The sequence below is a fragment of the Diadema antillarum genome, unplaced genomic scaffold (genome assembly GCF_040938485.1).
Source record: "Diadema antillarum isolate AM-2024a unplaced genomic scaffold, OU_Dant_1.0 seq00001957_RagTag, whole genome shotgun sequence".
NCBI classification, from domain to species: domain Eukaryota; kingdom Metazoa; phylum Echinodermata; class Echinoidea; order Diadematoida; family Diadematidae; genus Diadema; species Diadema antillarum.
In genome coordinates, this window is record NW_027272617.1 from 163,182 (window position 1) to 187,130 (window position 23,949).

At 38.6% G+C, this 23,949-nt stretch overlaps 1 protein-coding gene across 1 annotated transcript in view; it reads right to left on the bottom strand.

Moving 5' to 3' along the window:
• Positions 1 to 1,665: 1,665 nt before the first annotated feature.
• LOC139713403 (uncharacterized) overlaps positions 1,666 to 23,949 on the bottom strand; it is a 79,706-nt gene continuing 57,422 nt past the window's right edge. Inside the window, exon 9 of the mRNA XM_071625138.1 lies at positions 1,666 to 1,754. Within this exon, the coding sequence (XP_071481239.1) occupies positions 1,666 to 1,754 (89 nt within the window). The remainder of the gene's footprint in view (positions 1,755 to 23,949) is intronic.

Sequence of the window (23,949 nt, forward strand, 5' to 3'; positions counted from 1 at the left end):
TAGAAAGTAATGCATCAAAGTAGAGTGGACTTGCTTGTAGCGGTAAAAACCTACGCTTTGCCACAATTGCCAGGTGGGAGGAGGCAAGTCAACCACGCATACCGTCCCTTGTGACATCAATTAGACATTCATAGAGCAGAAAAACAAGTCTAATCCATAAGGATACCTTGTACGAAGGCGAAAATATATGCAGAGGTAAGAATGTCATGTGGTATTTTGATGCGCGCTATACATTATGGCATGCATGAAAGCGGGTCAAACACGTACCTTGGCGTTCTTCGGAGTCACCCCTGTCAAGAAAGCACGCTTGGTCTATCCAGCAAATGAAGTAACCGTTATGTGGTGACACGTAAATTTTCTTGCAATATCGGAGAGCTCCCATGCCTTTAATTGGTAGACTAATTGAGTTACGAGCTTCTGTAGCAGAACGCAGGGAAACGTTGAGTGTTCGTGTGTGTGTGTTGCACAAACACACGTACAATTGCACGCATACACATGAAGATACAAAGTAGTCACTCAAACATGCATTTATTTGATGACCCACGACTATAACAAGGAAGACGACTTCGAACATCTTCGACAAACTACAGCTTCTTAATTTACTTATAACAGGGAGATGGTCACTCCGAAGAATTCTCATGATTCTTAATTGATATACGTGTGACTTGGAGACGGGGTGAAAGGTCAAGTATTATATTTGGACAATAATTCCTCTAAAGAATCAATTGAATTGACTTTTATGAAGGATAGAGCTGGTGTCACAACCCATCTGAATGAAATTAGGCACCTGACCACTGTATGACCTATAATTTATGGACAAAAGAGAAACCCCTTTTCTCCAAGTGTGGAATGTTTTTTTTTTTTTTTTTTTTTTGGTTGTACGGACCTTCGAAATGACTTAAGTGTAATAATTGTATGTAATGATTACTTGAACATGATAACAATGAAATGAGATTTGTGTTTGGCTTCTTAATATGAAGGTTTGTTTTACGATTCAATGGATTTGATTAATTACAGACTATTTAGATATACATATATACGTATACACACATACAACATGATATGTAAGTATGCATGTATATATACGTATGTATGTAAATACGATGGATATAGATAGGTACATTATATATATATATATATATATATATATATATATATATATATATGATTAAAGATGACAAAGGATGTCGTAGGATGCCAAAATTGTAGAAATTTTCGGCATTGTCTTCGTCGGTTCTACTGTCTGCAGTCAACATTGACCATTAGATGAAATGTTTCATCTTTTATTCATATTTCTATCCCATGCATCTTCGTTTATGTTTATTTCTTTATTACTCCATGTATGTGAATAGACAATAAAGTTGAGGAAGACAAAATATGTCGAAACCTTCTACAAATCTGATATCCTGGAACATCCTTTGTCATCATTTATAACACCCATGCGATAAGCTTTAAAAATGACAAAAGTCTATGGTACATACAGCACTGAACCAGTATATCACATTAAAATAATATATATATATATATATATATATATATATATATATATATATGTGTGTGTGTGTGTGTGTGTGTGTGTGTGTGTGTGTGTGTGTGTGTGTGTGTGTGTACATATATACTGATACTTATTCAATCTTACACTGAATACAAGGCTGACGAGAGAGTCTATCCACTCTGAATTCTGCACTTTCGGCACTCAATGAGTTCAGCCAAATGAAATTTTGTCGTCACCTCCACCTTCATCAGCATATCACCTGCGGACAAGACATGGAGGGAAGTGAAAAAGGAAAAGAGAGAGGGGGACGGAGAGAGATGGGGTAGAAGGTGAGAAAGAGAGAAGAGCAGATTGAAGATGAAAGAGAAGTTTGATGGAAGAGCAGACAACAGTGATTTCAATTTCGTTTGCCTCCTTTGCCCCGCCAGACGAGAGGAGAGTTCAGAGGGGTGGCGGTGAGGTGGCGGAACGGTCGTCTGCGATGCACCGCGCACCGCACATAATCGTTTTTGCGCGGTAGCCACTCCTAGAAACACGTTTTAACTAACGCTCACAGTTTATACGATCTCCCGGGGGAGAACATTATCTAACTCAATGAGGACCACTTTGTCACGCCTATTTTTTTTTTCTTCTCTCGGCAGTGCCTGGTTACACATATCAAATGAGCTGCCCATATGATTATGTCTTCTAGATGAGAGCTCAACAAAAGAGATCCATAACCACGCGATGCTACTCTTATCCTTTCGATTTGAGCCATCAATGACAATACATCTATAGTTTGAGTTATGTGAAAGGAACATAACTTTAATTGCTAAGTGGCTCTTTGGCAAACATGATCCGTCTACTCTGTCAATTATTTCAGCAATTAAAGAGCGGCACAGTTTGGTATGATGGATATTGAGCAGAGCTCTGTGTTACAGCAAACATGAGGAAAGTCAGTGTATCATGAATTATTGTGAAATGTCGTTAATCTAGACTGTGATTGGGTGAAGAAAAAAAAAAGAGAAAAAAAAATGATGGCAAAGTACCAGCAGAGCAGAGAGCAAAATGTGATCAGTCTTCGTTTATTCTGCCGTAAGGTACCTGCCAACGAGAGCTTTTCTTCTAGTCTTGCCATTCCAGTCCATAATCACGCCTGACTGCAGGAGAGCACGTGTTATTTTTTAACGAGGAAACTTACGCGATGTTCATTAAAGAGAGTTCATATCGCGCGCAAAAACAAAACAAAACAAAACACACACAAACCTCGAGATATTGGACGGGTGTAGATATGTGATGTACAGTGCTGTGGGCAAATTATCATTGTAAAGTACGCATCGTTCCCATAGATACACACCACTTTGTCTTTTCAGGTGATAAATTGTATAGAGAAACACAAGAAATACATTCCTTGGACATTTAAGGTACTTTACTATGTGCGCAGGCTGCCGTACTTAGCATCCTCTAATTTGTAAACTGTTCAATTTTAGAATGGGAGGATGGGGTGGAACTTAATGGTTAATTGAGGGGATAGGATGAGATACGACAAAAGAAAAAGGTAAAATGAGTAAGATGCCCTACAAGGTTGTTGAGAGAATTTACAGAAAAAAATCCGTCATTTATACTTAAGAAACAAAGACTCTTTGAGAAAAGAAAAATTTCTATCCAAAAGAGGGGTCATGGGAAAATGACGTCATCAATACCGTTTGTGCTCAGTACGGATCAGCCCTAGTCCAATCACTTTGTCGTGCCCATTACTGCCCAAGATACACAAATGAGTAGGGGAAAGAGCTCAATGAAAGCCTGTCAAGAACAAATTAGATGTGGGTGACGAGGGTGTATCCCTCTCACAACACACCTCCTTAGGAAGATGGACACGCTTTCTCTTAAATTTGGGGGGACTGCGTCATTTTGTTTCGGCGTGAATCAAAAAAAAAAAAAAACTCGTGAAATTTTTTGAATAGTGAAACCTCTTAATGGCTGGCGAGCTGCAAAGTGTCCCCTTCAGGACTGGAGTGAAACAAGTTAATTTGCTCAGATATGAAAAACAAACGATCTTCAATCTAGTGTGTATTTCATAACGTGTGTTTGTGCGTGTGTTTTGTGTTAATTCTTTATTTTCAACGAGTGTGTCTAGGGAGAATTATTTGGAAGTGTGAGAGCAGTCACGACTAGCGTAAGGCTCAAAATAGAAAGAGAACGTATCGTATTCCCCACAGCTATCTCCACACGCACACCATCGGTATGTATCTGAGTCTACACCTGAAAGAGATGGGAAATCGTTGATGTTTTGGTATTGCGTTCGTAACAGAACTTTAGCGCTGTTTGGTATATAAAACAAATACTGACCTCTCTCTCAATTAGGTCGGAGTGCAGATCTTTGACTCGCGTTCATTACAACAGAGTTGTTATGGCCTGCTCGGGTTTCATACAGCACGTCTATCAAAGCATATCAATGATTTGCACGAAGGCCCTATTAAGAAAGCTCTTTTAACTCTTAAAGGAGACCTCCGGATGATTTTCAGATTTTTACATTTGAACAACTATAAATTAATGCTGAGGACAGAGTTTCAGAATTTATGATGATTGGGATGAAGAATAAGATTATTTTGGAAATTTATAACAAATTGCAATGAGCAAGGATGATGACATGGCAGGTTCACCATAAGAATGCATGAGTTGGGGCTCAAGGATGCACAACAAAAGAAGAAGGCATGCATAGATTATAGACAGGTGAACTCGCAAGCAAGCGGTATTGTAATGGAATTACACTGCTACATTTCTGAAATATGTGAGCCTCCTATGTCATCATCCTCGTTCAGTGTAATTTGTTTAAGGTCTTTCCAAGTATGGTTTCTCTTTTTAAGAACTACAATAAATTCGACAAATCTATTCATGGAGCTGTTGATTTATGTACTACATGATGTGAAATTATGAAAATCGTCTGGAATGCCCCTTCAAGGTATTCCTTGCTTCCTCTCTATCCCTTCATACCTGCCCTCGTCATTATTTTTCTTTCTCATTCATTCCTATTTTCTTCTCCCTTATCTCTCTCTCTCTCTCTTTCTTCTTTATTCTCCTTGTCATTTTCGCTACTTAGCTACTATCCCTCACCTGCTCACTGCTAATTTCGCTTCCATTAAAAAAGAACTTTTCGTTGTCATCATCGTTAGTGACATGTCATCATTTTGTTTTCTGCTGCGGCTTTCATTCTCTCTCACCCTCTCTCTCTCTCTCTCTCTCTCTTTCTCTTTCTCTAATAAGCAGGAAATGACGTAAGTCACTCGTCGACCTCGCTAGAACTTTCACCAATCATTTTGAATGCAGGTCAATATCGAGGGCTTGGTACAAATCCTGAGTATTCTCTTTTGCCAACTGGAAATATATTATTATAGGAAGACACTGCTAGTCGTATGTTTGGAGTACCGAGCGAGGCGATATTATTTTCAAACTTCAGAGTGAACAGACCATCATAAAAAAAGAAAATCTCTTACAACTATATTCTGATGCAATATATATTTCTTACCGAATTGATAGCTATATATGATAGCTATAAACATCTTTTGAAGCGCGTGAAACAAACACCACACCGGGTGGACTTTGAGAATGAGAAAGCAAACGCGTGGTTTTCGATTTCACATTTTGTCAGGATCTCAGTGTGATCTTCGTTTATGTCAGCGTATACATCACACTGTACAAGCTCATAGTATGTGCGTGATGGACTGAGCTTGGGTAATAAAAGTAAAACCAGACGACACCCTCCTACCTATATACAAGACACCTACAGCGCGGGAAAATATCACCGCTATGCTGGAGTCGCGGATCAACAGAACTTGGAGGGGGGAGAAAATTAGATCTGTCCGTGCAATTGGACATTTCCAAGCACATAATTGAGTTGGATTCATATAGAATTTGACAAGAAATCTCATTACCCGAGCTACTACATGACTCTGTGGAATCCTCGTACCCAAAGAACTCGCTTCACTTCATCTTATTATACAGCCCTATATTTCTCGAATGATTCACTGGTGCGTATCATCATGTTATGTTTGTACATTAGACTCTCAACACAAATTCATACAAATTATTACATATACAAAATATATGTATAGCTCTCTTCTTTTTGAATTTCATATTATTTGTACTATTTCTTATATAAATATATTATATATCTATGTTTATATATAAACATACATATACATGTATATGAGAAAGGAATACACACACTTATCATATATATATATATATATATATATATATATATATATATATATATTTTAATATATGCATATATATTCATATGATAAAAACCTAAAATGGCATTAGACTGAAAACGCTTTATCCTGGCGAGGAAAGCGCATGATTTAGAAACAAGACACCAAACAGGTGTATATATATTTATACATATATATATATATATATATATATATATATATATATATATATATATATATATAAAGGAACGGATCATCAAGACACAGACTGCTTAAAAAAAAGAAAAAAAAATGAAAGCAAAAACCAAACAAGCAGAGCAAACAAATGCAAAACTAACAAGGATATTTGTATACCCATGCAGCACATTTTATTCTCTTCCTTTCTGCCTATGACATTTCGTCTCAGTTACCTCTCTTGTAACTTATATCCTACCTTCCCCTCCTCTTTTGTCCTTTTGTTTTCTCCTCAAATGTATGTTTAGTTGACTTTCCTTATGATATTTGATTGCCCTTTTACTCAACTTCAATTCACGGTTCGCGGTACAGGTCCATCAATATCGTGCTTCCATTAAAGTATCTAATGTAAATGACCCAGATATGTAAAGGTCTTCGAATCCTACGACACTTTTGATATTACACGTCACATCATCTCCTTTTGTTTTCCTCTTCTACAAAATCTCTCTCTCTCTCTCTCTCTCTCTCTCTATTTCGCTTTCTTTCTGGAACGCTCACCTCTCAAAATTATTTTTTTTTGCGTCTTCTCAGTCAAACCAATCCTTGACCATTTATATCCATATTTGTTTTTCAATGTATACTCTCTTCATTGCACGATTCTTGTATTGATTTTCCTACATGTTCCCCTTTGACGCCTTTGATACATGGTGATGTCATCGGTCACGTTACTCAACTCAGCTCTCTTATTTGCGTTTCTCACGCACTCTATTCTTGGTCTAGATGAACTTCCGAAAAGAGAAACAAAGAAAAAAGAAATGATATTAGCGATAACATTGTATATCCTAACAAGGAGTTAACCGATAGTCTACTAGTATATGAATCTTTTGCCTGGAATGCCATTTATGTTAACAGAAGTAGTGAACAGTATAGCAATGACAGTTATCTACCTAACTTCAAGCCCAAGTCATCCACTTGGGTGTGTGTGTGTGTGTGTGCGTCAGGCGTGTGTGTGTGTGTGTGTGTGCTTGCTTGTGTGTCTGTGTGTGTGTCTGTCTGTCTGTCTGTCTGTCTGTGTGGGTATGTGTGTGGGTATATGTGCGTTGGTGTGTGTGTGAAATAATACTATGTAGCCTACCATACAAGTTTACAGTGTAATTCATTATGTGCATACCATGCACATAAAAGCAAGGCCTGTTAATCAAATTTTCACGTAATATTGATGGATATTGCAGACTCCCTAGAATTTCTGCAATGGATTTGGTTTCTTTCTTTCTTTCTTTCTGTCTTTCTGTCTTTCTTTCTTTCTCCTTTCTTACTTTCTTAAATTCACCGTGCCATACTCTTCTCTCACTACACGTCCATATTATGTAGGCCTACACACACAACAGTAAACACATTTATCTGTGGGGGACACCTGCGTTCGTTATTTGTATTGGGTTTTTTTTTTTTTATTATGTACGAGATAAAGTTGGTTCTTTATCGTACACTTTTGCTGGATTGAAGTCATTTATCATCCAAGCAGGTATAACGTTAGAGATTGGACAAGCCCAAAGCTGATCACATCGTTATCAAAGGTCCTTATTTTTACGAACACAACATTCAAGGCCAAGTGGTAGTGTATCAAAGTTGAACTTCTTATGACGTCAGTACTATAGTTCATTTTGCATTGTTATGCACGTAAATTGAGAAAGAAAAAAATAGTGATCGATTGCCAACTCTTCACACTAGTTCTGTATAGAAGAAGAACAAAACTATATATGAATGGCTCCAATCCTGAGCCATGTCTGTGGTATAAGAATGACGCTTGAAACAAGCATTGTTCAGGATTTTGTCCATAAATCGTGATGATGTTCCATTTCCAGAAGGTGCCATGGCAACACGAGCCACCTTCCATTCTATGTCTAAGCACTTCTATGACCGACAAAATGGCGTCTCGTGTAAAAGTATCAGTATATTTACCAAATGTGCTACCAATACCACAGAGTAACTGTAGTAATATTGACCAAAATGATCTTTCAGATGCTACAGGAAAATCAGTGCTCCTCATCAATCAAAAATCCAATTTAATCTCTGATCAGCAAGAGTTTTTACTATCTTAATAAGATGTTGATACATTATAATTTCCTCCACGTAATTGAGGTATATAGCTAAACTCCATTAGGCTGTTGTTTTTTTTTTCTTCGCGCAATTGCTACCAGCGTGCACTAGTTCCGCCAATATAGCCAGCGCGAACTTATAATATAGCCACAGTTAACGAGTCCATTGAATTATACATCGTGCTTGCGACATGACTTCATTGAATGCGGGCGTAATGAGTAAACCACGTGACGTGGACCAACCCGATACAAAATCTTGTGACGTGCTTTAACAGACCGAAATTGGTTTAGCATCGTGTAATGCGGAGAACAGGTATGGTGGTCTGTTGAAGACCATCAAGCGGAGGTTTTGCTATCACAATGTAAGAGTAGCCCTCGTTTTGCCAATAAACCACTTCGGAAGGTTTCGAGCAAAAGATGTATCATGCCCATTGTATGTGTGAATGCATGTAATGGATAACATGAAAGAAGGGAGGGATGTCTAATGACTACAAGTATATTTATATATCTTATTTGTATGTGTGTGTATAAGTGTATATATGTATGTCTGTATGTAAGTATGAGGGTGTATGTAAGTATAGGTGTATGTAAGTATAGATGTATGTATGTATGCGTGTATGTATGGATGTAGAGCCCTATACATTTGTCTATGTATGATATAACACATAAAATGACGTGAACTATGGGAAATCTTATTCAATGTACTGACACTCAATCGTCATTCTAAGCAAATTTCCTCTACAATGACTGTTGGTTTCGGAAGAGAGGGTATGAAATTCTTGGTTCAACCATCAGTTAGAATATGTGAGGAGAGATCGAACTATTCGCAGTTCATCACCTATCCCAATCCCCAAACCATTTTTCCACATTCTGTAGACAGGTCTTTGCTTTCTTGACACGAACGCGTCTAGTACCAGTAAGTTATCATGAATATTGGAATTTTGTCACTGTTGAGGGGGTGTGTTTACAAAATACTTATTGTATATAATGTAAAACTAAGTCAGTCTTTCTTTTGTTTTTCTTTGAATCCAAATTGATCTGCAAATGAGGGCTACCATCACCACGACCTATGATCTTGTCCACTGACTCCAAAAGATATAGTATGTCTGAGGTCTTATTTCAAATTAGCAACGTGTATCATCAGATAATGTTTTTGAACAGTCCCCTCCATTTCCAACATTTTTTTTTGCGGTATTTGTCTTGAAATGAAAAAAAAAAATGTACAACTGTTGATAATTTGTTTTTCATTGCATTGTTGAATCATTATGTGTATTCAAATGTTGTAATCATAATGTGCTGGAAATGAAATAAACCTAAATGAAATGAAAAGAATAAGCTAACACTCGTATAAATCATTCCCTAAAAGGAAAACAGAACGAATTAAGACAATCCTCTGGTGAAAATAATGACCGAGAGACATGCCTTCAAGGTAACTCCATGGGGCTACAAAACATGTCTCCATGGTAACGGTAACGGGGGAGCAGTTTTGAAGATTGTCGATCAAATTCTCTCGGTTTGTCTGCGCCCTCAACGATATACGTCGGTGTGATTCAAGAGGACTAGGGACGCAAAGAAATGGTTAAGTTGAGTGCAGGGAAGCTGATAAGTAGACCTTCTCAGAATAAATGGAGTTAGTGACAGCAAGGTCAAAAATGCGTTTGATTATTCCAGAGGTTTCCCACAAAATGACATGCAAGTTTAAAAAGACACGGAGACTAAGGCCCGAATTTACGAAGGTGGTACAATTGAGACCATGGTCAACATGATGATTTAAACCATGGACAATATATGGAGCGCCAAGTGTCGCATGACCTATTTCGTAACCAAATCGGTCATTTCGTCAAATTTTGTCGATGAAATGACGAAACGACGAAATAGGCCATGCAACACTTGGCGCTCCATACAAATTGTCCATGGTTAAAACCTTGGTTTCAATTGTTCCACCTTCGTGAATTCGGGCCAAAGATAGTAAAAGAAGGCGGGAGGCAGGGAAAGAGAGACAAAGAAACTTTTCAACAATAGCGCTTCCAACTAATCACCCTGGTTTTCCGTCTCTATAGAAACAGCCGCTAATGTGATATACTGTTTTTCATTACTACCTCATGGTCTGCGATATCATAGTATGCACGTAAAGGGTATACAGCGTTGTGAGTGTGTGTGTGTGTGTGTGTGTGTGTGTGTGTGTGTGTGTGTGTGTTTTCCATAAAATTACACATTAATTAGGTCATTGCGTTTCAAATTTGCAACACCATGCACTTCAATCATCAATCTTCTCTCTCAACAGTTCAATCGCCCTCGAAGAGGGCAGCTCGCGTTCTCCACACTCAACCTCCTTGCCCGAAAGTTCGGTAAGGTCATACTTATGAACTGCTCAACATGTTCACCTTATGGATAGTGCAACGCTACGCCATCCTAACCTCACAGCTCCACCCCATACTGATCTGTACACAGATTAGTGCACAATCAAGGAGCTACAACGTAGTAGCTCCAAGATATAATATTTTTGAAGATACTCTAAACATCAATATAATTTCACGACCAATTTGATAAAAAACGTGTACTATTTTGTTTGTTTTATGTTTTCTACTTATCAACGTCAACTTAGATATGGAGTAAAGCTACACTTCGGCTGCACTCTATTTCTGCTAGCTGATTTGCGCACTTAAAAAGAAACACATCAGACTCTGTGCGTCACGTCAATCCCACTTATACTAGTCATCAATCATTTGCAAATATTTCTTTTTCTATTCCTTTTTTCTCACACATAGCATTTCCTATAGATCTTCATCTTCCTGTACCTCTGTTGCTCTCTTTCTTACTACAATATCATAAATGTTTCACTCTCTCTTTTACGTTTTTCTTTGTAATCATCTCTCTCCCCATCACACCTCTCTTTCTCTTTACCTCTCCGTCAGTCTGTCTGTCTCTCTGTCTTTTTATCATTGTGTCGATTTCTTGTCATGCTCTTTCATCAATCGCAATGACGTTTCATTCTCTCAGACAGTAATACCGTATCAGCTTTACACCTCTCAGTGTGAGGTATAGGACGACCCATTAGTGTGTGATCCCCACTGTCGCTCTCCGACTCCTTAATTCCCATCGCATCTCAAGTATACTTCCAAGGAGACATCCGACCTTCTGAAGATCACGCCAACGTAGACCTGTTGACCATCGGGCTCTCGAACCACTGCTTGCATGCAGCAACCTTTGTCTGAGTTGCACTTTTCTCGATCCTATTACCTCACCCAATGTAAGGAGTTTAATGTTTTCGTCGGCTCTTTTTTGATTGTCTGTTAGCGAGACATTCGCAAGGCTACGAACGGATATTGATGACATCTTCAACATAGGTCCAATCTGGTTAACGGAACAGCTACAGGTACTCAGTTTTGTGGGTTGTTTGGGGGTTTTTGTGCCGGGTGATCCGGATCATGACCCGGATGCAGGGGTTTTCTTAAAGGAAGTGTGGATAGTTCGACAGCGGTACGTGACCTTTTAATTGGCGGAGGGTTTGCGCTCTGCTATCCAAGAATGGGAATTCATCTAACTTGTCTGCACGTATATGGCGATGTTGAAACGGATTGCTAGTACTTTCAGGGTGACCTACAGTATTCAGCACAAACATACTGAAGGTAGGGCAACGTAGGGTTTTCTTATCTTGTGAGAACAAGGAAAGAAAATATAGGTCATTTTGGTGTCGCGTTGTGTAGTGACGAAGTAACGTAACGTTGATGTGTTTGAGAAACTCGACATATATCAGGAGCCATGACCCCATCTAAAACGAGGTTTCTGTTTAAATGCATGACGAGGCAATACACTTACTGCTATTTCCTCATCCCCCTGTGTTTTTGACTGATAGTTGTATGTCTACTCCACATAGCATCAAATATCAAAGCGGAAATTTCTTCCTATATGGAATAAAAGACTGGAAGAACAAAACAAAAAGAAACAAAACACAAAACAGATCGTTGTTGAATGCATCAAAGAAAAAGAATGTTTACAGTTTGGTATCTGTAATGACTTCCGGGAAATCAAGCGGGAAATTTTTAATGATCATTTCCGCCATGCTTTTTGTCGTTTCCTATCTGCACCAGCTGTTGTAGTCTCTAGATTTACTGAAACCGATTTAACTCCGGACTCCAGACACAAATTACCGGTAACTTACAGGGGAAAAATGGTATTGCTTATTTGGAAGTTCTCTTAAACTGTACACTAACTATAGGATACCAACTCTTCATCAGTGCTTTGGTATTCTTCATTGCAGAGGCGTTGGGTAAACTCAATGTTGTAAGGACAACAGAAGTTTGAAAGTATGATTTTTTTATTTTTTTTTTCACACCGGGACAATGGTTTGTAACTCATTAACAATACCGACCTCTAGAAAATTATGTATAATTATACAGGTGCTGAGATTGTGTGGACTATTCCTAACGTTAATTTGTGTCCAATGCAGTAATGTATGAAAACGAATTGACGCAACGAAAAATAAAACAACGCACAAACAAAATCTACAATTCATCAATGAATAATCAAATGTGTTTTTTTTTTCCTTTGCTAGCAGAGTGTTAAAAAAGAACATTGTGGTGACGATTACTCACTGAAAAAGACATAAAACGAACCTTCGGAATAACTAACCTTCGGAATAACGAATCTTCGGAATATCGAACTGTAACCATTATACACACACACACACATGTACACATACGCACACACACACACACACACCCACACACAAACGGACACACACACGCACTCACACACGCACACACACAAAGTTAGCAAAAGGCAAAGAGAACCGTCTACTGTTAACGTGATGGACAATAATCACACATGCATGATTTGTTATTTTTCATCCTATACTATACTGTGCAGTGTATAATATGCCCTACTATGAGTCTCGAGCTGTTTTTCCGATGCATAAATTGCATCTCTTACTACGTTTTTAAGAGAAGCAACGATTATAATCATTTAGTATGGAGGAAGTTAAAACAGGAATAACTAATAAAATTTCATTCTACAATACGCCCCACGTCTATTCCGCAAAAACAAAACAGAGCAAAACAAAACGCAGCAAGAGTTGAGAAAAGGAAACTAAGTTCACGGATTTCCCGAGCATATCCAGCACATGGTCTCGTTCAATGTCATGGTTGCGTGAATTTCCACGTTTTCCGTGCGTGTTGGTGTCATCGGGTGATGGGTGACAACCTTCTTTGTTCCTCGCGCGTACGTGCGGTACGATGGAAAAGACAAAATAAACAACGAAAAGCATTGAGCATTCCACCATCAAAAACTTACCAGTTTTGAAGTCAATATCCTTCTTACTAAAGTTAGGAACAACGTGTTTTGTAAGCAAGAGAATACATTATTAATCAGAGGGGATGAAGGTTGAGGTGTGAATTGTTGTAGAGAGGGAGACAAATTGAAGAAAATTCACACCTCAACGTGTTTTGTGTTGTTGATGTCATGAACGGCAACAACATCATGCCAAATGGCCATCAACAGGGGCAGATTACAATGAAAACAGCCGTGGAGTTGCATGTCTTCTTCTCTGAACACCTTCGTAGCATTTAACTGTGACTATATCATTTCACCAATTTGACGTTTATGATACTTGTAAATTCGACGTCGCGCCAAAAATATCAAGCAAGGTATCATTTGGATAATACGACCCCCCCCCCCCTCCGCCTTTCACACGTACGTTTGTTATCCGGATTACAAACTTATGGCAAGCTTTATGTGATTCTATGAATCTGAACTGATAATGACATTATTTGGTGTAGTAACCAAGTATTTCAGATATCACCTCATGTCGCTAACAATGATTATAATCCAGACGGTTTTATTGTCAGGCAGCCACCAGTTTCGTCGAGATAAACTTGGTGCTTTTATGTCTAAAATTGTCACATTATGTTAGTATTAAGATCCCCGTCTTTATTTTTATGATCATAAGATGTACAAGCCTTTCTAAGGCTTTAATAGTAGCACAATTTTCCTCCGCTTTTAAATAGCGCAAAGCTATTAATACGCGTGTATTTCCTCATTTTCTATATCACGTAACGTAACATAGTTTAGATATAGTCATAACAAATTATTGCTGATCATGTCGTAAAAGGTATGTGGGACCGATACTTCTCCCCCTGTCTGTGTTTTCAGTACGTTATAATAATCTCGGCAATCATAAATTGCCTGCTCCTTCTTTTCTTTTCTAAAACTTTCTTTGGCATAAATGTTTTATCCAGTGTCCTCCTTTACCAATTGTTGCATGAAGCATTTGTCATGAAGACAGTTCTCCAAACCATACTAGACTGTGATGAAGACGAGAAAAACGTTATTAACCTTGTCATTTCTGGGATGGCGGTTTGTGGGTGACCAACCCAGCGGTATTATGTTAATCATACGCGTGACTTTTTGATGGGGTTGAAAGAGTTAATAGCCCCACCAACGTTGGCCTGGTGATGACGAAGCCATCATCAACACGTCTTCGTTTTCATCCACGGAGACAGTGATGAATGAGTTGTCTCATGGTAATTATACATACAGTGTCATCGCCCTGTAGACGTGGTGGGAAGTCCGCACCACTCGGCCGAACCGTAGGCGAGACGATCACCTATTCAGCCCTGTCGTTAAAATATGATTGAGTGCCAAACAGTATTTCCTTGTACATGTCTATATAGAACGATGCATAAAATGTTGAAGTGAGCATTGACTACTACACGAACATTTTCTCATTGTTGTTTGATGCTATTGTTGTTGCCCTTGTTTGATTGAATGAGTGAAATATAGGGAGACATTGGTAAATACAAAGCGAAACTGGGCAAACAATGTACAAAGAAAACACTACACTACACTACAAAGTTCCCATCTTAGGGAGACCTCACAAAACGTGCTTACTATGTGTTCTTTTAGGGAGGAGTTGTACTAGCTCTATGTTTATCGAACTTCGTGGACACAATAATAGTGGCATGTTTGGCGTTCAACCGAAAATTGCTATGGCCTACGCCTTATGCATGCCGGAATATGCCGACTCCTGGCCAATGTGAAACAAGCATTAATTTTTCTATATACTGGTAGCAATGAAAACATTGCGTGAGAAAAACAAATGAATAGCCCATAAACATTATACAACCTTGTGTGCGTGATGTCATTACACGCTGTTATGGTCATTGATGGCATTGTGTATTGTATATTGTGCAGTAACAAACTTCGACCGTGTTGGTAATATAATCATGCACTGTTGAAAGATATCGGATACTGCTGAAGCACGCCATTTTGTCAGCTATAGCTCAAACTACGTAAACTTTGGAACGAAAAAATGGTGATATCACACGTCTCATCTATTCGTAGGTCAAGCGCATCAACAAAAGACATCGCGGTGCTAGTTCCCACAGTATCTGAAAGCCTTTACACTTTTGCAGTGGTCACAATGATGATCACATCCTGCGCCCCGTATTTCAAATTAAGATACTCCATGATATGGTATACATAAACATAATTCTGTCCTTTGTATTTTCTTGCTGGTCCCTTCAGCGATTAGAGACACTGGGTGATCTTTATTAGGTTGGCACGTCTTGTCCTTAAGGTCATACGTTGATCTGATCATTCATCAAATACATTGCCCTATCAGGTTTCCTGTCAACGGAATACATCAGATTAATATCTTCAAAATTATGGATTTTTTTTTTACCTCTAACGGACGGCCTAAGTAAGTATGCCACCCATTTGGAGATACTCAACGTACTTTAACACTTGGAAGACACATGGCATTCACTGATTCTTGCTATGGCAGAAAACCTCGGGGCTCGTGCAAGATTTTTGGCTGTCAAAAATTGTTTGTTATAAAGGTACCCACAGAATTCGAATATTAGCGAATTGTTCCATTGTAATCCTAGACAAGAGTGGTAAGACCGGTTCTGTACAGATTTTATGCGTACTTTGTTCACAAAAGTTACCCTTAACAACCACAAAGCTTGCCGGAGGCTTGTCCTACCTAGCAACAACTAAGAAAATTCCGGCCTATGTAAATTAATTGGAGGGAGCAGGTGAATGAAACGTTTCGTTACTATAGGCTGTTAGAAAGAAGAATCCAGAAATTGTAATACAATGTAGAAACGGTCTTTTCAAGTACTCGTGATCCCTCCGCTGTTTGCATGGTTATAGTCACACCTTTTTCCCCCTCAACAAGATTCAGACCACCTGCTTACAACACGTACAAGCCCACAAACTGTCTGCGATACCCCTGTCGCGCCTTGCACACGTATCCCACAAATAAAAAATTACCTTTTGCAATATAAAGGATATAAGAATACCCACTAATAACACGGTGTGAATGTTAGTGCTATCTAATAGATATAAAACACATAGGTCTCACTGTGTTGATGGTACACGTGCCATGCGAATGACACATCGAATATCCATCCCACTCTATTTGATCAAGTACTTGTGCCTACTTTTCACTTCAATGACATTGGTACACACACGCACAAGCACACTCTCCAAACAGGCCGCAATCTATCAGAACTCCAAACTCACATGCCGAGGCGCTTCGGTCGAGTTTGGTTACCAAATACATCATAAAGCACAAGGAAATGACTCTACTTACCCAGAGTACGAATTTCGATATTCCTCACAGCTTGCCCCCTCCACGTCTATGAGCTCAAACCTTTCAGGATTCTATTAAGGTGCGCAAGGGTTTTCCATTCAATCATGGGCTCATTAAAACAGATCCCCGGTTGGCGCTGTTATGTTGGCCACACTTTCATAATAATGTACTATACCAAGGATCGTCAGTCCGATATTCGTTCCCACGTCGAGGGTTACAGATGGGACCACGGAGATTGTCCCACGTCAACAAAAGGTGTGTTTTTTCTCTCTCTCTCGTTTTGAGAACTGCACGCCTGACTTGGTTCAAATACACGAGTTGGCGGCAAACATTCCGAGTGAAGGCGGAGTTCATTCTCTTTTCGTGATAGATGACTGATGACTTTTTATCATTCAAATCTAAACTTTAGAGATTTATTTCGCTACAAGATGTCAACTTAAATTCCTCCAATTTGCATCATAATAGAAACGTTTGGGAACTAAATTTCCTGACATCTTAATCCGGTCAATAAAGGGACACACATACTAAAACGTGTTCATTCGTGTCTAAAAGCACATCGAATAAAATGAAATCAATAGAGCGACAAACATACTTTGTTCAATCGTGTCTCAAAGCACATCGAATAAAATCCAAGCAATAGAGCGACAAACGTACTAAAACGCGTTCATTCGTGTCTCAAAACACAATGAATAAGACGGCTCTCGGTTCAGATAACCCTATCACATATCTTTATTTCGGTACAATTGCGTAACCTGTTGGTAAATGCTGGTACCCTGCTTTGGTTCTGTCTTTCTTGTTTGTTTTTATTTTATTTTTAGAGGAGATGATGTTTTATTACATAGGTAAATGCAGATCAAAACAGATATATGTATATGAGTTTCAATGACGCAAAGAACTTTCGAAGGGCATTTATAGTCTTCTCCCCACCCACACCCTTCCTTCACTCCCCACTCTGCCCTTTCTGCCCTCCCATCAGAAAAAGGGAATGGGTCAGCATGTTCGGTTGAAATTGTCTAGATCGAATTCATTTGCGCCGACTTAGCGCATCGTCGTGAACTCCGGCGTTGATAAGCGGGACGCGCGAGCGTGTGCGGCTCATATCTGTTCGCTATCTCGTTACTGGTAATTAATCGAGGCCGATGATGGTGCTACATTCAATTAGAGAGAGACTAGACCAGAGTGTAATTACCGCCACATTTACTCAGCAATATGCAGAGGATTGTAACACCGTTGGTGTTCAGCGTGAGGAGGGGCGGGGGGGGGGGGTAAGATGGGCAGAGAAGGGAGAAAGAGATGCTCGCGTAACAAACTGTTCCCATATTACTTCTTCACTGACGAAAGAAGCTTGAAGGTCCACTACACGTTCACTTTAATTTCTGAGGATGGGAGTTGGCTGATTTTGGGCTATGCCATTCCACACTCACGTTAAAACCTGAGGAGCCTTTAAGTGCTTCGAGTGCCAATTTCCACAGAAAACCCAAGTAGTTTTCTACACACCATCAACAATTCCTGGCACGGAGTAGGTTAACAAGAGATCATGGATCCGAGTCCTGCCCAGCGAGTACATCCTTGGGCAAGATGTCTTCCAGCTTTGGTCCGTGACAAACCCCGGAGTGTAAATTGGATGTACGTCATGAGTTCGACAAACACGAATCATACAGCTCACGAGTCATACAGCCCGTAAGTTAGACACTAAGCAAATAAGGCCCATGAGTCCGACACTTAGAAGGCATATGAGTTTGACACTAAGCAAACGAGACCTACGAGAAAGATGCATTACGCCGCGTAATGTTGTGTCGAACTCGTGTATCGTTTTTACCTAGCTTTGCTCAGTGTCGAACTCGTGGGTCGTTTTTACCTAGAGTCGAACTCGAGGGCCTTTTTTGCTTAGTGTCGAACTCGTGGGCTTTGTTTGGTTAGTGTGGGACTCATGGGCTTTACTTCCCTAGTGTAGAACTCATGGGCTGTACGACTCGTGGGTTGTATAACTAACGGACCTTTATTCAATGTCGAACTCGTGGGTCGTATGACTCGTGGGTGTCGGTCTCGTGGGATGACCCCTGTAAATCATGTGGGTGCCTGGCAATGATGGCGAATTGGTAATGGGAGGACTGTCCTAGAAGATAGTGATAAACACTGAACGGTATATCCAGGAGGTAAAACGTCACAATACGTTGTAGCTACACCAGTATGATAATCTCATCATCATCATCATCATCATCATCATCATCATCAATAACATCATTGTCGTCGTCGTTTCCATCATCATCAATAACATCATTTCCTCGGCCAAGGAGGTTATATTTTTGACGGCGTTTGTTTAATTGTTCGTTTGTTCGTTTGTTAGATTAGTTTGTCTGCTAGCAATATTGCACGGAATCTTATGAAGGGGTCATGACGACATTTTCAGGACGGAGTAATTGTGATAAAAGGAACAATGGGTAAGTTTTAGGTAGTTATCCAGGTTCAGATTGTTTTAAAGGATGCGCGCTAGGTTCCAGGTGTTAGTCATGTGAGTCGCTCTGTGTTTGTACTCTCCGAATGCGTCTGTTCGAACCCTTATTAATCGGATGGTAAATGTAATTATATGACTTCCTTTAACTAGTTTCAACATAATCACGCTCTTAGTCCGGGAAATACGTTAATATCCCTGTCATACTTGCCAAGCAAAATGCAACACACCTGTTAATCTTAAGTTAAGTGCACTTTTACTAATTGCTGTCGTTAATATCCTGCATAGGTTATTTCGACCTCACAGCATTCACTAGTTTAGGCAAACCTAAATAGGCTATTGGCACTGAATAAACCTGTTTTAAAATCTGTCCATAATGCAAGATAATTTCTTTTCGAAGATAACATGCTATTCAATGAACTTGTAAGTCAAAATATTTATTAGATTTTTAGCTTATACATTCAATTTGAACGCGTTGATATTTCTGTTTTGTCGTGCAAGTCAGTCTCAGACAAGCTCAATGGTCGCCAGTAACCACCTTTGTATGATGAAGCACGCATACAATTTGAATACAGTTGTTAAACTATCGTTCTAAACGAGGCAGCTGAAATAAATGGCCCATTACTGCAAACACATAGTGCGAAAATAATGAATACGTCAGGCAGGTGGGCTAATGGAACACAACTGCCGAAACGAATGGTTCATTGCTATAGGAAATGGGGCCAGAAATATATATACAATGGATCGACATTTATCAGTAAATAGTTACGCTGGCTGCGAACCCTTGATGTACTAGTCCTCTGTTGACCCTTTATGCATCTTTTATCTCAGAGAATTGCTGGCGGCATCTGTCTTCTTGTCTCAGGGTAATAGTTGCCAATTTGCCTTTTTAGGACATTTTCAACATTTACGTATCTTTTGTCTTGATCAATAGCGAGCTATACCAACAGACCAGAGAAAACTCTATTGATGATTAGCATTTATGTAATTTTGTATATGCGTTACCTTTGCATGATAATGATTTGGATTTTTTTTTCTTCTGACAACCATAGAAATCTCTCCCGAGGCTTTCCAGCAAAGCAGCAAAGAATACACGCGACTTGGGTTCAAAGTACACCAGAATTTATCCCCATAAAGCGGTTTACGGTTCCGATTAAGCGGTGGAAATAGCACGTGAACAAAATAATTTGTTACATCTCTAGTTTTGTTGCACTTAAGCGGGGTTCCCGCTAAAGCGGTTCCCGATTAACGGGCGAGCACTGATAGCTTCTGTTTTTGAAGATATCTAATACACTGTATCTAGAACAAATATGCGCATATTGTAGCTTTTTATTCGGTCATTATAAGGGGAGAAATTTAGAGATTTATGGAGAAGACGGGTTCTTGGTGAATTCAGATTTGTGGATAACGATATCCACAATACTGAATTCACAAGTAAACCGTCTTCTCAACAGTTTGCACGCATTATTTGTTGTCTTGTCTGCAAAACTCGTCCAAGATATATTGCAACAGGTTAAAAGTATTTTTTTTTTAATTTTGCTTCAGACTTCATATTCCTTTATTGCATTTCCCAATGCGATTTACAAGTTGGCTCACATTTTCAAATTTAATCCATTCAGCAGCATTGCTTCATTAACAAAGCAGCTTCAATATTTTTGTCCTCGTTTGCTGGCGTAAAGCGGAGAATGCATTCTGACGTCATGTTTAGTTGCGCTTTAATAGACTGACAATGATGAATTTTAAAGGAACGGTTGTAGCTGTTAAATTATTCACCACAAGATATGCCTACTTTGTGTACAAAAAACGGATGGAGAGTTGAGAGCTGATGACGTGATTATCACCCTCATCTTATTTGCATAAATGTATGATGTTGTTGTTTGAATCAATCATGTGAAAAGCTAAATTCCATTAATGTATTTCATCATGACCGATTTTCAATAGATGACTTTGATATCTTGATATTGCTCCGGGTCGTTTGTTTGTTTGTTTGTTTATTTGTTTGCTTTAAAGTCAACTTTATCATACCGTGGAATCGCATGCGTTTATAAGTCAACCTCATGAAATAATCAAACACGACACTGGCAGTATTTGTGTTGATGAAATAATCTGCGAAGATTTTGTTTTATTTTCATAGGCACTTAGCTCTGCTCAGTACACGAAAAACACGGTAAAACGACAATCTGCTCAAATTTCAAAGCAGTGGTTTTACCGTGCAATAACAAGGTGAATGTAGACTTTTTAATTATATATATCAGTCATAATAATCATTATCATAGGCATGATAGGTGACAATTTGTACAGTTGTGCGATCATTCACTATTTCGGTGTCTTATTTGCATATATTTTCTTCTTTTTATTTTGTTAAATACCTATAGTACTTCGAAGTAAAGAATATCTACACAGACCATTCCAATCAAATCAATGATAAATCTCACATAGAGGATCTTATTCGTGTATTAAAAAAAAGCAATTTCAGTCTATCTAAATTGTACATAATATTGAAAGCTTGATCATGACCTCGATAATGTCTCATGAAAGAGTAGCAATCAAAATTCATTCTCAGGCAACTCCTATTCTTAGATGTATGTTGGTTTTTTTTTTTCTTGCACGCATAGATATCAAGAGAGTTTGAGGACAGATGTGTCGAGCGAAGTCTATGGTAGGCTGTATTGGTATGAATTGAATTTCAGACGATGGAAAACGTGACTCTTGTCAGTGCTTGTGACGTATAATTATTTAGCACAATAATAAACTCATTACTTCATTGAATCATTTGTATCTGAGAAGACACGAGTCAGGGGCGGATCCAGGAATTCCATAAAAGAAGGGGGCGCAAACAATTATTTCTGGTGCTACTTCCGGGTTTCATCTCATTTTTTTCTTTTATTTTTCTTTTGTTTCAACAACAAATAAAGGGGGCGCGCGCGCCCGGTGCGCCCCCTCTGGATCCGCCACTGCTAGGAAAGGAGAGAACGATATTTAAATCAATAAGGTTGATGAGTATGTTACATAATTTTGACAACAATATATTTTTGTACTTTCATTTCCCTCTTGGACCCAGACAATGGGTCTACCTGATGCCATGGAATTTCGACTATCAAAATTTAACACGATTTTGATACAGGAACATTATGGCTCTTTGATTATTCAGGATTAAAAACCATAAACAGCAAATGCGTTAACCACTTGCAGGACTTGGGTGATCATTGTTCGACGTTTCACTCAAAAATTGTATCAAAACTGCATCTTTTCTAATGAGGTGATTTATACTTCCCTTCACCTATATTTTAATTGTGAGGCAACTCTGGTGTATAGTTTCATTCCAAAAAATATCTGCCTGTCTATTTCATTCGGCATTATGACGCGATACATTCAACAATGTTCAATAGCGTTTTTCTGTACATTGAAAGACACTTTATAGGACGACTTTTTTTTTCTCAAAACATTTTTTTTCTTTTAGTAATTATGGCTGTGCATCCAGCATTCATTTCAAAGTCCGATAGTTAATTTCGCAGAAATTAAAAGTACATTGAACGTTAAACAATTTCTACAACACTACGTAAAATTAAACACAGTGATGCGTTGCATCAAGTGCGCAAGGGTGATTATCAGATAATAGTATGTTATTCAGCGTTGTGCATACAATGCGACTGAGATGTTTACAGTTTATGCTATATTCCTCGGACTCACATTCTTCAGTAACATGTTGAAGAAAGTCTCGCACAAAACAATACAAAACGAAACAAATGGGAATCCCTGCTCACCGTCAAAAATCGACCAATTAAGTAAAAGAAATTACGGTAACATAGTTTTTCGTCTAACTACTGGTGGTAATTACCTTTACACCTCATCGACTTTAATCAGGGACTCGTATACTTGTATTTAAATAAAGCAAAGGCCACCTCGTGAACACAGCCCTCTAACCTTTAAGCAGTGGACCTAAAACGATGGGTTTAAAAAAAAAGTCGAAGCTGAAATGATCACGGAAATCTGAGAGTGTATACGGCTTTGTTATTATTCTCGTAGTCAACATTACATCATTAAAGTACGCAGTGTTCACTCTAACAAAAGCATAAACACGATATCTCTTCGGCATATACTTTCGTAAAATATCCAAAACGACAATCACACTTTAAACAAGCTAAGATATACAATCAGTCTGTATGGCATCAGCATATTTGCAGCCAATACTGACGACAAACAACAAAAACTTAAATGCAAGATTTCTTCATAGCAAGTCTTTGAGATGACGGAATGGGTTCTACAAAATGTCGGGCTCTCTTTGTAGTTTAAAAAAAAAATATTGCCAAAGTTTAATCACGGCGATTGATCGATATTCAATTCATGAATTATTACACTTACTGTAAAAAGGTCATTTCAGCAAAAAATTAAGATACAAGAAATCCCAGAGAATTAACATCAAAGGGGACTTTCTTACGAGAGAATTGTTAAAATGAAATCTGTGGAATACAATGACACCAGTTCATTATAATGAAATTTGTATAAAACAAAATTATTACTGAGAGCATTTTGATAATGGTATGTCGGTGGATCAATTCACGATCCGTTCTGTGTCATCTCAGTCTAGCCATCATTTTTTATAAATTTATTACATCATTGTCGGACAGATAGACCATTAACAATTACAAACCAATGATAAGTATAATGTACAAATCTCTATGAGACTCCACGAGATACGATGTACTGTAGCACGTTTCCCAATTGCACTGTAGGTAATCAGGATCCAGGAATTTTTAACAGTCTGGCCAATGTATTCAGAAATAGAGCACATCGTTCAGCAGGCATTCATTTCGATCACATGAAAGTAAATGGTCCTCTGTTTATTGATATTAGAAAACCAAGTGCACCATCATGACATATCATTTTGATGAGATCTCTAACGTAGAGGGCGCATGAACTCTTTGGAGCTGCCAAGAGAACCT